The sequence below is a fragment of the Toxorhynchites rutilus genome, chromosome 3 (genome assembly GCF_029784135.1).
Source record: "Toxorhynchites rutilus septentrionalis strain SRP chromosome 3, ASM2978413v1, whole genome shotgun sequence".
NCBI classification, from domain to species: Eukaryota; Metazoa; Arthropoda; class Insecta; order Diptera; family Culicidae; genus Toxorhynchites; species Toxorhynchites rutilus.
In genome coordinates, this window is record NC_073746.1 from 317,022,055 (window position 1) to 317,039,496 (window position 17,442).

The following is a 17,442-nucleotide window of genomic DNA, read 5'->3' on the forward strand; positions in this document are numbered from 1 at the left end:
ATGAAAAACTAACTCAATCAATAATTACAAAAACAAAAATTAAATAATTAATATTTTTTCAAAGAAAAATAACTCGTAAGCTTCAATTTGATATGTCGATGATATGAATCGGTCCAATAGTTCATAAGTTATGAGTTATGAAAAATGGGGAAAAATTGTTTTTCGAACCATCGATTAGTTCTGAAAAATCATATTTCAAAAACGAAAAAAATAGCATCTCTGATATCGAGATATTTTATGTAAAAAACTCTCAGCTTTCAAGAAAACATATAAAAAAATATAGCGCCCCCAAGTCCAAAGCCATGAAAACATTAAAAAACGACTACAATCAATAATTACGAAAATAGGATCCATATTATCTGCAAGTTCAATATTTCTCAATTAAAGATTCAATTTGATATGTCGATGATCTAAATCGGTAAAGTGGTTCGAAAGTCATAAATTTTTGAAAGAAGTCTTTTTGGGAAAAGTGGAAAAAATAATTTTTTGGATCACCCTAAAATGGAAATGGGCACCCAAATGAAAAAAATAAAAAAACACGAGTTTAATGTTTTGCGATAAAGAACAAAATTACCACTTTTGACGAAGATCTGAGAACCACTATATTGGTTTGGCATGGAATGGCTGTATATATATATATATATATATATATATATATATATATATATATATATATATATATATATATATATATATATATATATATATATATATACATATACAAAATTCAATCTTACGTGCATCGCGATGTACAAAGTATTAATTGAAGTAATCTGAAAATTACGGTAAAATACATTTCTATAGATCTGCACACTTTTACAGACTTTTCCTCATTTTTACCAGACATTCACATATTTTTACAGACTTTTTTTAAAAAATCATCTGGCATCTCTTCCTTCCACTTTTTATCGAATATTTTCAAATCGCAGGAGTAAACATTTACGTGACTTTGACTTCGTTTGTTTTTATTTCGTTCGGAAAAACGTTATGTCAAAGAGAGGGGACATTAAAAATGCGTTGCTCTGTGAAATACTGAGATGCAATGGTTAATTAAACAATTGACGGAAAAATGTAGTTCGTTCATTTTATAATTTTAATTATTTTTGCCCTTGACAACAATACCTCTTTTATAGTGTTGATTATCATAAGAAAAATAACACTCCTGATCGTTGGATCTCTTTTGGCATTTCAATTGGTTTTTTTTTTGACAGCCGTTTTGATTCAGTCCGCACTACCTAGGTTTTTAACGTTTTCATTTTTCTCCAAATATATCACTCAGAACTTGAAAATATTCAGATGCACGCAATCGCACCCAATCTTCAAGGAGGTGGTTGTCTCTATCAAAAAATCCATAAGAAGAAGATTATTATTTTGTTATGAAGTGTTATTTAATTACTAATATTGTACCATTTCTTGAGAAAACTATAGGGTTTTCATGCCTTTTTGAGAGAGAATATTGGCAAAGTTCTACTCACAGAGGCTTTTCCCTATTCATGAACACGGCTCATTAATGCTTAACGTTGCTGAGCCAGTTAAAAATAAATGAAATTAAATAATATATATATATATTGGGTGAGTAGTGAGAGAATCCAACTTTTGATTCAAAGATATGGATTCCATTTTTGTGGAAGAACCATGTAGAATTCCATTGCAATAATAATAAAACCAATTTATTTGGTGTCTTGATGAATTTCACCTGAACTTGCAAAACTGTGTGATCTTACTCGGAGGAAGGAAGCACGGACAGGAAGGAAATACCATAGACACACTTTCAACAAACATTCAAATAATATTGAATCAATACCGATTCTCGAGCGAAACTACATTAGCCGCTCAAAGTGGCTGTCTAACCATCATCGGCAGCTAGTTTGGTTCATTTGGTTTTCTTCACCTCCGCCGAGATCGAACCAAACGAGCAAAACTTTACTCATTTCGACAAGTTTTCCACGGGAGCAGAGAGTAAATTTTCATCGCCCGAAGTGCATCTTCCTCATGTGCGCTTTGAAAAGCTGCAATTGAAGGAAAAAGTTTTGCCAGCGAAACACGCTTTCGTCTCGCGTGTGGTGAAATCGAGAAGTGGAGTGGAGTGGGTTACAAGATTTAAATCCGTGCTACACGCGATGCAAGTTCGAAGACCATGAGGAAGTTCGAAGTATCGATTGAAGTATCTCTTTCAGATTGTTAGCCTAAGCGCCCGACAGATGATTTGTTCTAGTGAGTGAAAATTGTTGGGGATGTTTTTTGCTGCATTTTTTTTTTTGACGTTGGTCACATTTAATGGAATAAAGTTAACGTTTATAACTATTTTTGGTGCTAACGGATTTTAATTATTTGCATACTAATCGCATTTGTTTGATATGCTGTACATTACAATCCCATAGTCTGTAAATCGTTTAAATTGATGAAGATTTGAAACATTCCTATTTTCCCATAGATTTGTTCTGTCCATTTGTGTGCTAACCTGACCGTGTTGTCAATAACGGACAACTTATGCAGCCGCGATAATATAAACAACGAAGGGGGATAAACGAAAAGAGAATATTTGAATATTTTAGATTATATTGATTACCTCACTCGCTGTGCATCTAGCATTGCAGCCAACACATCGAGCCGAGCCATAGCATAGACGTAATCATATTGTTTTTTTCTTGCCTCATTATGAAGGGAAAAATCTTTTGCTGAAATATCATGTGTGATTTTTTTTTTCGCGTTCCAGTCGCAAAAGCGAGTACGGGAGGACTGGGTAAGACGGCCACCCTAAGCATAGATTACAATTAAACACAATACATACAAATTTGAGGCAATTCATTATGTCAGCATCGATCTTCAGGAATGTTTTCCGCAATCACGTTGACTTCCAAAAGTTTTTTTTTATATCATAATGTTATATGATAAATTTAAAAAGGTATGAAAAAGGTGCTACTAAAATCATGACGGGTCAAGTTGGCCACCACTAAGGGTTAGATGGCCAAATTAAATGACTCGTGAATCTAGGCGTATAGAGAATGATTGTTTCCGGCAAAGTTGTGCTACATATCAAGGTCGTTGTATTTTAGATCAAGTGTGACAAGAGTGGCAGGTGTTATTTTTGCTGACTTACCCATAACGTACTTAATGTGCAACCCTTGCGAGATTATCATAATTTAAAATTATTGTATTTGGTATCTGAAAAAATACATCAAATTTATCATGAATGCGCCTTGAGTTATTCACCAACAATTCAAGTGGTCTGATGTTCTCAATCAATTCGTCAATTGAGCGCGTTCAAATGTGCGTTTATGGCTAATCACATCTCTTACAATAGTGGCCACCTTGCCCCCGCTATGATTCAACCACCACTAAAACGCTAAATTTCTTGCAAGCAAAATAACAAATCGGTGCTCGTCGCCATCTGAAAAGTTTATTGTTATTGTTTAGCATGATGTTTCTCCTATACACACGTCAAAATGGGTATACATGATCGAGTATAGTGCAATACACCAAATTAATGTATTATAATTGTCCAATAGTTGTTTGTTTCAATCCTATTTGGTTTAACGTTCAAATAAGAAATCTAAAGAATATAAAACTAAAAGCACATAAAAAATACAAAATAGACAAAAGTCATCAAAATTTGCTGGAATATCAAAATATTTCCCAAGAATTAAATTTTGCAATTTAAAGTGCACACGAAGAGTATAATAGGAAGGTCGAAACTGAAGTCAAATCATGCCCGAAGAAAATTCTTTAATTACGTAAAGTCTAAGCTCAAAAGCAATAACTTCCCATCGCAGATGCATCTCGATGAGGATGTGAGGAATTCTTCGAACGAAATTTGTAATCTCTTTGCAAATTTCTTTGAGGAAGTATATACCACATTTTCCGAAGAAAATCGCGATCGGAACTACTTTTCATTTTTACCGGAATATCCAAATGACATATCGGTGAACTATCTCTCACAGCAAGAAATATGCCATGCACTAAAAAAAATAGACGGAACAAAAGGACCAGGACCTGACGGAATAGCACCTATATTCCTAAAGAACCTGGCTGAGGAACTCACCCTTCCCTTACATTGCATTTTCAATATGTCACTACAAACTGGAATATTCCCAGAAAAATGGAAACAATCTTTTTTGGTACCTATCTTTAAATCAGGCGCTAAATCTGACGTACGTAATTATCGTGGAATTGCCATTATCTCTTGCATTCCCAAACTATTCGAAGCAATAGTCAACGAAATAGTCTTCCAACAAGTAAAGAATAGAATTACGTGTATGCAACATGGCTTCTTCAAAGGCCGTTCAACTGCAACTAATCTGTTGGCTTTTGTGACTTTTATTTTGAATGCAATGGAAAATGGCAAACACGTACAAGCTCTTTACACTGACTTCAGTAAAGCATTTGACCGCATCCACATTCCATTACTACTCTTCAAATTGCAGAAAATAGGAATGGAACAAAGACTCTTAAACTGGCTCAATTCTTATCTAACACACCGTGAACAAATTGTTCATTTTCATAATTCTCTTTCAAATCCAGTAGAAGTCACTTCGGGAGTCCCACAAGTCTCTCATCTTGGTCCTCTTCTTTTCATTCTGTACGTTAATGACATCTCCTTCGTTCTCAAGCGTATCAATGTACTTGTGTATGCCGACGACATGAAGCTTTTCGCGGAAATTGGAAATGAAAACGACATCGAAGCATTTCGAAACGCATGTATTCCATACTTGGTGTGATAAAAATCTAAATACTAAAACTGAATGTGAAAAAGTACAACTCTATAACATTTAGCAGAAAAAAACATGTACCAAATATGTCTTGGAAATCCAAATTTAGAAAAATGTGAAACAGTTAGAGATCTAGGCGTCGTCCTGGACTGTAAACTCACATTCATAGAACACTACAACTCTGTAATAAATAAGGCGAATAATGTGTTAAGTTTTGTCAAACGCTTCTCACATAACTTCCAGGACTCATACACAATAAAGCTTTTATATATAACATATGTAAGGCCTATTCTGGAATACTGTAACATCGTTTGGAACCCGTATATGGTCGTACATGAAGAACGCATTGAGTCAGTCCAGAAACAGTTTCTTCTATTTGCACTTCGTAAACTCAACTGGACCTCATTTCCACTTCCTTCATATGAATCACGCTGCATGCTCATAAACATCCAAACACTAAAAGAACGCCGTAAATTTGCAATGCTTTCTTTTGTTAATGACCTAATTTCGCAACGAGTACAGTCAGCTGAATTACTAGAAAAACTAAATTTCTATGTACCTAGGCGTCAACTAAGAACACGAAATTTGTTTCTAACCAAAACATCCAGAACAAATTATGCAAATAACGCCCCTATCAATCGCATGATGCGTATATACAATCAGCACTGCGAAATAATTGACACAACAATGAATAAAAAATAGCTAAAAAGAAACAAAAATAATATTTAACCTAAAAAAATATTGTAACAATAGTGTATAATATTGTGTAGTCTACATTTATTTGACGATATGAATAAATAAATAAATCTAGAGAGTGGCCATTTTACCCCGTTGGTCGTCTTCCCCCGTTCTCCCCTATTCCATATGAGACATTACACAGTAGCCATTTAGGCGTAAGAGTATTCCTTCCGTTCTTCCATTGTTCAGCTATACCACCGCACAGCGGAGACAGGTAATATGATCATCGTTGTGTTATTAATAGAACAGCAGCCCGATGTGTCTTGCAGAGCAGTTGTATGGATGAATCGATCTTATTTCGACTGTGGATCGATCTCCATCGCTGTTGATTGTAGCGTGGATGTAGTTATTCTATAACAACACAAATATGGTCAATTGAAGGTTCTGAGTTTTGAACTCACGATCGATCTCTTACTAAGCGAACACGCAACCAATGTGGCTACGAAGACCCCCTCCACCAAGTATGACATCTCAACAACACAACTGCAACTGCACCTCAACAAGCAATCGTTTCTTTTTTGAGAAGTTTATTTTTAGAAGAGTGCAAAATATTTGTAGATTTGTATGTATGTGAGGTCGCTTCAAGCCGTCAATTTTTGGCTTTATGTGTGTTGCTTGTTTTAGTTGCGCGAAACTTTTAATTTGTTCATATTTACCCTGTACGAATGAGGTAAGACGGACAGTGGGGGTATGATGGACAGGTGGTTGATTTGTATAGTTGTATTATGAATTTCAAACTTCTGTTGATGGGAACCCCTTCTACATGTTATTCTAGAATATTTAAACCATCCTATGACAATGAATACTGATCAAAAGTGGAATAGGGAAACAAAAACTGAAAATCAAAATTTTTGCGGCTTCGATATTAAACATTTTGAATGGTTTGATTGCAAAATTGAATTCACTGATGGTTTTATTTCGGTTCGTCAGTTGACAGAGAAGCGATATTAGGTATGTACGGAAAAGTAAATTCATTCGTAAGTGGTAAATTTAAATTATTGAAATAATTGCACTGGTGGGGTTGAAATGGACAATCACATCCATAATCACATCCAATCAGGGATGCCAGGTGATTTTTTACAAATGTCTTCACATTGTACGTAAAAATGTCTTCAAATGACTTCACAGTCATATCGAAAAAAAACTAAAATTCATAGCTTACATTTGGACAAAGTTTGATAGATTATTCAATGTTTATATAATTTGGCATTGTTGTATAGCCAATTTCACTAAACTTGCTTTGAGGTTTTGAAGTTTATTTCAATTAATGTGAACTAAGAATATATTTAACAACTGCGAACTTAATTTCATGAGTTTAGAAATGACAATTAACCTAATATACCATTAATTGAGTGAATATCGCCCCAGTTTCTCCACAAAAACGGAACTGTGATAACTCAATTTGTTTATTTCAGCTTTGAAGCTTTGGTTGTAACTCAAGCCATGCCCATAAAACTGATTATTAAAATGGTATGTAACCGGAAAACCTTAAATTTGTGAAGTGGTCGTTTGAAACATCTAGGTTAATCTATTGTACAGGGTGTTCCAACTTTAAATTCCGAAAGTAAATTGAAATAAAACACACTTAGAATTCGAATTTCGATGAAACTTTTATTTCAAGTTAAAGTTTGGTTTATGTCATTATGTGTGAAATACAACATCATTCAAATGTCCACCTAGAGCTTCCTCGCACACCTTGATCCAGAACAGGTAATTTTCGATGACTTTTCGGCACATATGGAGCGGTATCTCGGTCATAACTTCACGAATGTTGTCTTTCAAATGTTCAAGAGTTTGCGGAGAGTAGGCATAGACACGGTCTTTCGCATAACCCCACAAAAAAAGTCTAGCGGGTTCAAATCGCATGATCTGGACGGCCAATTGGCATCACCAAAACGCGAAATTAAGCGTCCCTCAAATTTCGTTCGCAATATGGCCATGTTCGGTCGTATTGTGTGGCACGTGGCGCCGTTCTGCTGAAACCACATGTCATCCGTATCCATATCTTCAATTTGTGGCAAAAAAAAATCGGTTAACATGCGGCCATAGCGCTCACCATTCACAGTTACCGTCTCACCGTCCTCATTTTCAAAGAAATACGGCCCGATGACTCCACCAGACCATAATGCGCACCAAACAGTGACTTTTGGCGGATGCAATGGCCTCTCAACAATCACGTGTGGATTTTCTGAGCCCCATATACGGAAATTTTGAGTGCTCACATAGCCACCGAGCTCGAAATGGGCCCATCACTGAAGAAAATTTGATGCGAAAATTCAGCATTTTGCTGCTGTTGTTCGTTCACCCAATCGACGAATGCCCGACACATTCCATGGTCACCACGCTCTCATTTTTGTACCAGTTGGACTTTATATGGATGTAGGTTCAAGTCCAAATGCAAAATTCGCCACAATGATGTGTTTGACAAGCCCAATTGCTGAGCACCGTGCCGTGGAATCGAAACATTCGGGTCATCCTCCACACTGGCAGCAACAGCAGCAACATTTTCGGCCGAACGCACATTACGATGATGCACAGGTTTCACAATATCCGCTACGGATCCAGTTTGTTCGAATTTACGCACTACATTAGCGATTGTGTGCTCTGTAGGCCGTCCATGACGACCAGAATCCGTCCGTAATGCTCGAAAAACATTTGCCGGTTTTTCATCATTTTTATAGTATGATTTAACAAAATTAACACGTTGTGCGATGCTAAAACGATCCATATTGTAAAATGGCAGACATTCAACTAACGATATGACGCTTTGGTTGACAGCTATGTCAAACGGTTGTCAGCGCAGGGCTGTATACTTTCGGAAGCCCGAAATGGAAAACCCTGTATAATATAGGTCTAAATTAATAAAAATACAATGTCAAAATCATTCGGATTTTCTAGTGCAAATGAACTAGTGTCTTCTAGAGAAAAAATGTATTCAGACCGTTTGAAGTTCTCCTGAATTTTAAGTAAAAGTCGCTTTATTGTGCACTTCATTCTATATACTTGTTGATTTTAAGCTTGGAAAAGTTTGCAAAAAGCGAGTTAATGACCCCGAGACTAGATTTGCGCAGTGGCGATATCATAACCATTGAGGTTTATCCTAGGTGTGATTATTGCTAGTTAAAAACTATAAAAACCCGAGTCAAAAGTCTCCGTTGTTTACTGAGAACAAAAGTAAACAAGTGACATTGATAAAAAAGCAAGCGAATGACACTGAGACAAAAGCCCTACTTTTCTTGACGATCTCTTCGGCCAATAGTTAGAAATTTATGCTAATAATATCTCTCAAAAATTTACATACGTTATCATACTGAAATGTCTTCACATATTTCATAATGTCTTCAAAATGTCTTCACAAAATCGAATGTCTTCACAGTAAGTCAAATGTCTTCAAAATGAAGACATATCTTCATGATGGAAAGTGAAGGGAAGAATATTCAACTCTTTTTTATATTGCTTTCTCATGTTGTTCTACTTCAGTTACTGGACGGTCAAACACTGAGAGAGAGCGAAATTATTCCTCTCGCGAGCGATAAATTTTTACGCTTCGTATTTTAATTGACCTGGCCATATTCCCCCCACTACATGTCCATTATACCCGCATCGATAAAAATGTTATTCTTTTCGGCTTGTTTTAATTAAATCAGTAAAAAACATGAAAAAACACATTTTTATAAAATAATTGACCAATTATTTCGAAAACCATTATAGTGAACTGTATGAAACTGCTTTTAAGTTTTGGAAAACATGAGTTTTCAAAGATACAATTGAAGTTTTCCTTAACATGTCCGTCTTACCCCCATCTCTCCTACATATCGAGGTGAAGTAACCGAACATGCGGTAAAATGTTGATCAACCCTTTACGATCGGAATTAATTTCCCTTGAAAGAGACCCTTTTATCTTTCAATGCTAATATTTTGTTTATTTGTAAGACGGACATGTTAAGGAAAACTTCAATTGTATCTTTGAAAACTCATGTTTTCCGAAACTTGAAAGCAATTTCTTACAGTTCAATATACTGGTTTGCGAAATAATTGGCCAAATGTTTTATAAAAAAATGTTTTTCTATGTTTTAAAACAAGCCGGATAGAAGATCATTTTTGTCGGTGCGGATATAACGAACATGTAGTGGGGGAAAAATGGACAGGTCAATAATATACGAAGCGTAAAAGTTTATCGCTCGCGAGAAAAATAATTTCGCTCTCTCTGTGTTTGTGCGTCCAGTAACTGAAATAGAACAAAAAGTGAAAGCAATATAAAAAAGAATTCAATATTCTTCCCTTCACTTTCCATCATGCATTGAATGTGATTATGAATGTAACTGTCCATTTCAACCCCACCAGTGCAATTATTTCAATAATTTAAATTTACCACTTACGAATGAATTTACTTTTCCGTACATACCTAATATCGCTTCTCTGTCAACTCACAAAACAAAATATAACCATCAGCGAATTCAATTTTGATATTATATCACTCAAAATGCTTAATATTAAAGCCGCAAAACATACATCCACGTGCGGAATCATGTTTGATTTTCGGTCCCTATTCCACTTTTGATTAGTATTCATTGTCATAGGATGATTTGAATATTCCAGAATAACATGTAAAAGGGGTTTCCATCAACAGAAATTTGAAATTCATAATACAACTATACAAATCAACCACCTGTCCATCATACCCCCAATGCCCGTCTTACCCGCAGTCCCCCTATACATTCGCGAAAAAGTTTACAGTCTAGACATTAAAATTCTTTTGGAAAAGGTGTAAACTATTACATCGTTGAATAAAGTATTTAGCATGAACGTTACTACGAAACTCTGAGCATCGAACGGATGGAGGTCAGAATTGATGTTTCATTATTAATCAGGATAAAAAGCGTGTCGTGAAAGCGTTCAAGTGGAATCCCAATGCTTCGGTCAAGGATGTGGCCAAAAAGTTGAATCTGTCCAAGTCTTTCGTTCCGAGAGCCAAGGACCAGCAGGGGGACTGCATACGTACCAAGTGCAGAAGGCTCCGAATCGTGACGACCGGCAAAATACGGTGGGAAAGTCACGGGCCCGGATTCTGTACACCCAGATGATGACGAAGCATCATTGTCTCATCGTACATCGTACTTCAAAAAGTTGGACGCTACGCTCTTCCTGCTCGGAATAGAAAAACTCCTACCACGCTATGAAAAATGCCTCGAACGTTACGGCGATGATGTAAAAAAATAGAAAATAAAACGTAGATTACCAAAATTACCTTGTTTTTTGCCCTAACTTTATTTTTCCGCAATTTCTGAGGCACTGAAATTTATTTTTTGAACGACCCTCGTACATAGCTGTCGCACTTCAAGACGCGGAAAAGTGTTTGTGAGACGGCGGGTTCAGATGAATGGTTTAAACCCGGTGGTCACTACTTATTACGTAGTGTTATGTTGTGTGACGTGCAGGTTGTGTGGTGTAGTCAATTGCAATCATCAGATTACATTCATCACGGTGGAGAAGTTTCACCCAAACAAAAAAGAAAATAGGGATATTCGGGGAAATACGGAAATCACAAATAAATTACCTTTGATAGTTCCTTATCCATGCTACAAATGAGAAATAATAAAACTTTTTTTTCTAACCTCGTTTACCTGTCCTATGAACAGACTGAACGGGCGAACGAGACGCCACTGCTTGAACTGCTTCTACAAAACCAGCAGATTAAATGAAATGATTTTTTAGTCCTACTAGTCCTATGCGGTCGTGTCTTGGAAACAACCCGCTATAATTTGTTCTCTGATTTTCAGGTGTCTTCCCGCTGCATCTGCAGCATGTTCGAATTCCGAGCTACAAATTCCGGGGCGAGTCCGCCCTGCTGGAGTGCCAGTATGAGCTGGCCGGGGGAAGCTACCATCGAACCCGCAGCCGGACGGAGTCTCGCGGACCACGTCCTCGCCATGACATTTTCCAAGAAGATTACTACAACGACGAAGAGGAAAGCAGGGGTGAGAGAATCTACTCCGTCAAGTGGTACAAGGACAACGAAGAGTTCTACCGGTACATCCCGTCGGCGAATCCGACGATCAAGAGCTACAAGATCGAGGGCATCCGGGTGGATCCGGCCCATTCCGACCATTCAAAGGTGCTGCTGCGATCGTTGACGCTGAAGTCTTCCGGTGTGTATCGGTGTGAGATATCGGCGGAGGCGCCCAGTTTCGATTCGGTGCAGGGCGAGGGTCGAATGGATGTGATATGTAAGGGTTTCAGCCTTTCGAAAGTTGTGTTTCTTGATTTTTTAATTTGCCTCCCATCTAGACATTCCCAAGGAAGGACCCAGAATCAGTGGTGACGGCGATGAGCGGTCCTATCATATGGGTGAAACGCTCGAGCTCAACTGCACATCCGGTCGATCCTTCCCGGCCTCGACCCTCCAGTGGTATCTCAACGATCAGCTAGTGATGGATCATAATATGCTGGTGTCCTATCCACTCTTCTACAACCCGCACGGTCTGATCACCACCTTTCTGGGGCTGAACGTGATCATGGGACCTCAGTACTACGAGAATGGGGTGATGAGGATCAAATGCGTGGCCAGCCTTTCTCCGGTCCTGTGGAGGGAAGGAAAGGAAAGTATTCTGCAGTGGGAGCAGCCCACCATTGACAATCGGGAGGCAATGCTGCTGGGTGAGTGAACCAAGTGACTCCGAACAGTTGAGCCCGTACCAAAACTAACCTCTTTTTTTCTCCTCCGACCAGTGAAAAGCACCGCCACAAACCATCGGACGTCTATCGGCCACCACCTGACCCTTCTAAGTGCAATCTATTACTTCTCGATCTTATTGATGAACTTGTTATGAAGCTAAAAGTTTCAATTCGTTGGATTTCCCAACAACCGGCGAATAACAGTGTATTAAGTTTACTAGAATTTATACTTTCAAGTTGATGAGAGTGAGCTTACCACCACCTAATTTAGGAACTGTAATCATTCGTGGCTTCTAGCAAAGTGAAACAAACCCCAAAACAACACTTCACGTCACATCAGTTCTAGAGCAATTACTTTTACTGTAAATATTAGTGCAATTTGAAAGCGTAGCGTATTTTGTACATACAGAGATGATCACACCGGAATGCGGTGAGTTACAATTAAAGCAAGATTTTATAACGAAACAAAAAAAAAACAAAACGACAACGCGAAACTTATTTATCTCAATCCATGAAAGAAACGTCCTTCAATTTCCGCTGAGACTGAGATATCCGCCACACACTCACACATGTGGAGCAGCACTTTTGTTACGAAAGCTACATCGTTCATCGCGTTTTCCCCCAACTGGCCGGCCCATTACTGATAAGGAAGTTAGCCTGTTGGATGAATTTATCTTCCGGTGATTTTTTTTTTTGTTGCTATCTCTATCCACGCAATGGTTCCCTCTAATCCGGCGAAAATGGCTGCTGCAATCAGTGGGGCCGAGATATGATTCAACTTGTGAGTATGGAAGTAATATAGGTTATAGCCATACATATATGACGGTAGGTATGGTCGCAGATTTGGCACCGAACCCGCGCCCCGAGTTTGTACTCATTCCACTTGATTTGGTTACATCCTTATCGGCGGGGGACTGACTGTCCGACCAGGATGGTGGCTATTATAAGGATCAATGAGCGAATCGCAAGTGGCGCAGTAGATTACAGAGGAAAGTGGTAATGATATTGTAGCAAATTCGTTCGGCTTTGCTCGATTGTTATTAATTCTGATAATAGGCTAAAGCCAAACGGAGTAATCGATAGGGATTTCGCGCATTCCATGGCTTGGAACTTGATGGCGCAAATGCAGAGTGGTCATTGTCGGCAGAATATAAATTTGTTATTTTGAAAACCCAGGGCTGTAATGTGTGAAATACTGACAACGATTTTTTGACGTAGGATTACGTCTTTCATTTCTGTACCGGGATTTCAAAGTTTCGAAAATGAGAGAGTGACGTTGGAGTGCAAGGTTTTGAACGTTAATACCTCTTTACCGACTGAATGGAGTGGTATAATAATCACTTCATTAGAAAGATAAAATGTTAAAGATTGCCACTTATTGGTCGAAAAAATCGTTTCAATGGCTTAAAAATTGCTATAAAGCTATATAGCTTAAAAAGAGGCAATTGAAACCATAACAATCTAGCTCATTGATGCTTTTGTGGTGATCGGAATGTGTTCCTGAACATGGACGCAAAATCAAGGCACTGTCACAAACGCTTTCACGTCACTTACACTTCACTTAATCTTTTTGTGTCTATCATCATTGTCACGGACAGTTGCGTGTAAAAATAAACTCCGTGAATTAAAAGAGTTCATTCCCGTTTATAAGAGACATGACGGTTGCATAATTTCGGGCGTTTGAACGTTATGTCGGTTGCATAATTTCGGACGTTTGAACGTTACGTAGGTAAAATTAATAAGTATATGAGATAATATTCCATTTAATTGAACGTATGTTTTAGTATGACAAGTTTGCGATTATACCTCGATGATTCGGTATTTCAATCCAACTATTCGGACTCATTCCATGAATCATTTGCTTGGTGCGTTAGTTTGCTGAATCAAACGCTGGTTCAAAGGTGAGGAAGAATACTTGGTTGCTCTTAAATAATGTAGTTGTTGAACATATGGGCATGTAATTTTATATCTTCTTTCTATAAATAACTCTAGAGATAAAGCATGACTATCATGAGTTTAATAATCGGTATCTCGCATACTCTTGTAGTCAGTACTCATTCAAACTGTCTTACTGGTTTAAATAGTGAGAAGTATTTAATATAGGTCAACGTCATAATCATTTTTAAGAACCGTTTCTACAATTTTGATGAATTATCATTCATCAAAATTATATATATCTCCTTTATCTCAGAATAAACCCGAATTTTTCCATCTCATGATCAGTATAATCTGAGCTACTCCCGTAAGGGATTCTGAAGTTTAATCCTTTTATACTTCCCATTCTCGTGTAATTTGATATACGGGACATGAGGTTTGATATAATTATTTAAACAGAAACTGGTCAGAAGCATAATTTTCATATGAAACATCTGATGAGTATCAAGGAGTTTGCCAAAAGCAGAAAATGATTCAGATTCTCTTAAGACGGATATCAAAATTATGGAAAATTAACTAGAGAATAATTTTAAAATTATTAATTTGAAAGCTTTGCGATGGTAGATTCATTTTTTCCTTATTTGAAACTTAAATATTCTTTCATTCAAAGTATGTCTTCAAAACAATATCGTTGAAAATATCTATTACGTAAAAACAAAAGATCAATGGCCTTATTCGATGTAGCTATCGTCCTGATTCGGGTGTTGTCCACCAGTTGCGAATATTAACCACATGTAAATGTAAAATTACAAAAACCAGCTCTGCAATGCGAAAAAACATTACAGTTATTTTTTTATATTCAAAATATCAACAAATCAATAGTATACATAATCAATCATAATGCTCGTTTTGGGCCAGAGACCTCCATTGCCATTTTATGGGGTAGCAACTCTCTCTTAGTCTAATCCTTAAAACAGAAACAAAAAAATTCTGTATATTTAGGACAATCGAAACTCTTTCGCCATGCTTCAATCGGCCTACGGGAGCTACATTTTTAGTCCTCAATTACATCCCATAGCGCATTTATCGAATCCAAATAAACAAATTAACGTCCTCTGGATAAGTCAGGATTTCGTTCTAAAAATGCCACCAAGCGGGTAAATTGCTGTTTGTTTATCTTTTCTTTCTTAAAAAGCAAGACAAGATTCAAAATGTTAGCAAAAAATCTAAATAAATCCGAAATTAAACTTACTCCATTCCGCATGACTAGCCTTCACCATCTAAAACACAAGTGACAGATATACTCGTTTTCCCCGTGACGTGACAGTATCGTGGTATTCATAATAACACCAAGTTCATCAAAGTTGTCACGACGGATGAATTCTTCCGGATTCTACACACACGGTGGTAGCCGTAATAACGTTGTATACAATTCACTTCATTTTCACCGTGAAGTGACGTTCGTGATCAGGCCCATTATGTATCAAACTCATCCCAAAAAATTGAAAAAAGTTTATGGGTCTGGGCCTAGGAGCACGGACGGGATCTTGACATAGGACTGTGATTGTGTGTAGTAACTGCTTTTGATTTGAGTTTTTTTTATTGTTCAAAATCTGTATTTTTTCTCTTTTGATATATCAAATGGAAGCCCTGAAAAATATGTATGAGTATACCCTTTTGAGCTCAAAAATCAGCAGCCAGCTGAATTCATTAAATGCATTTTTTACATAACCAAACAACATGCTCGATATAATGACATCCTGGACCACAATTACATAAATTGCTAGTAGCAAGACCTACACGATAAAACGTGAATTGAGCACGAATTGATTGGACAACAACCTGAACTTCAGTCTAATAAAATCTCTATCAATATTTAACCTTTTGGGCCAGGCTCGCGTCAAATCATTGGGTAGAATAAAGTGAATCCATCCTATATCATCTTCAAGATCATTCCTAGATCATCCCTCCATTGATTCTGCCAACTGATAAATGCCTACTGTCGTCACATCTAGAATAATTCATAATATGCATCTAATCACATTTTGAGCTAACACCGAATTGTAGGCAAAAAGATTGCTCGTTGCATTGTGGGGGAAAACGAGTGGCTAGTAAAATCAAAATAACATACCCATTGTAATCGTCAAATTGTTATCTTTTGACGTAGGACTACGTCTTACATTAAGGGTGCCAAATCAGAAAACAGGTCACGTTTTTATGAAATTAATGTTAATAACTATTTTTGCTGCGAACGGATTTTAACGATTTGCATACCAATCGAATCGGAAATTTTCTAAGATTTGTTTGATATGCTACATATTACAACCCCATAGTCTGTATATGATTTAAATTGATGGAAATTGAAAGCATTTCCATTTCCCCATACATTTGTTCTGTCCATTTGTGTGCTTTCCCGAACAGAGCTGTCAATAACGAGCAACTTATGCAGCGGCTAGAATAGAAACAGTCGGAGACGAATGAATCGTTGGATTTAAAGTCTCCGTAAACAAAGGAAAAGACGAAGAAAAAGAATAGAAACAACGAAGGGGGATAGCGAAAAGAGAATATTTGCGAAGTAAGTAAGCTATCGCTAGCGTATAAGTATTGCATCTCCTTTGAGGAAAATTCTCAGAATCTTTCTGTGCCCGAAACAACAAAGGACGCTTATTCTGCTCGTTTTGTGTTTTATGTTTCCCCTTGAGATGTAAACGTTAGCGAATATTTAACTTGAAGTTTGTCGCTGCAGCTTTGTGCATCTGTTAGACGTATTGTTCTCGCAAAGGCAAGAAAGAATCGTTGCTTCTATAAATGATTCTACAAAACCACGCAAGCCAATCAACCTTTTCTGTGTCCCCGGAACTTTTTACTAAAGAGTTATTCATGAACTTTCGACGTATTCGCAAATGAAATCCGAAATGATAAACCAAAAAATAAAAAAAAAGATTGCGTAGTCCTACGTCCTAAGCGGTCATGTCTCGGATACAACCCAGTGATCTTTTTTACTATATTCACTGTTCATGTCTTAAACAAAAAAAATGCTGTAGAAATTTCCTGTCTAATGGTATACAACACAACATATGTCGCCATAACGATTTTGAGTAATATGCATTTAAAAACTCTTAATGAATCGTTACATTTTTCGCAGAGCGACACCCCTATATAGAAATCAAAGGCATAGTCCTATGGGTGTAGTTTTTAAAATTAATTTATTAGAACCGGTTCAGAAACATTAGTTTTAAGAAATCAAATTCGATTTCGTTTACATTTGATTGAATCCTCAAACGTTTTCGTGGACAGAAAACTAGCTTTAGAATGAATCACATCGTAGTTGAACTCGCGACCGGTACCTGCGTTTGAAGCAGAGTCTGAGAACATCAACAAAAAATCACAAGTATTGAATAAGATTTTATTTCAGTGTAAATTGACTTTTTTAGTTTGAATCATA

General features: G+C 37.0%; 1 protein-coding gene and 1 non-coding gene across 2 annotated transcripts in view; both read left to right on the top strand.

The window, feature by feature from the left end:
* The window catches only part of LOC129775861 (uncharacterized), a 51,672-nt gene extending 39,077 nt beyond the window's left edge, over positions 1-12,595 (top strand). Inside the window, exons 2-4 of the mRNA XM_055781024.1 lie at positions 11,228-11,674; positions 11,736-12,104; positions 12,177-12,595. Coding sequence (XP_055636999.1) covers positions 11,228-11,674; positions 11,736-12,104; positions 12,177-12,277 — 917 coding nt within the window. The 3' untranslated portion in view covers positions 12,278-12,595. The remainder of the gene's footprint in view (positions 1-11,227; positions 11,675-11,735; positions 12,105-12,176) is intronic.
* On the top strand, positions 8,507-8,653 carry LOC129780758 (U4 spliceosomal RNA). Its single transcript, XR_008744021.1, has one exon. It is a non-coding gene; the product is annotated as a U4 spliceosomal RNA (small nuclear RNA).
* Positions 12,596-17,442: the final 4,847 nt, after the last annotated feature.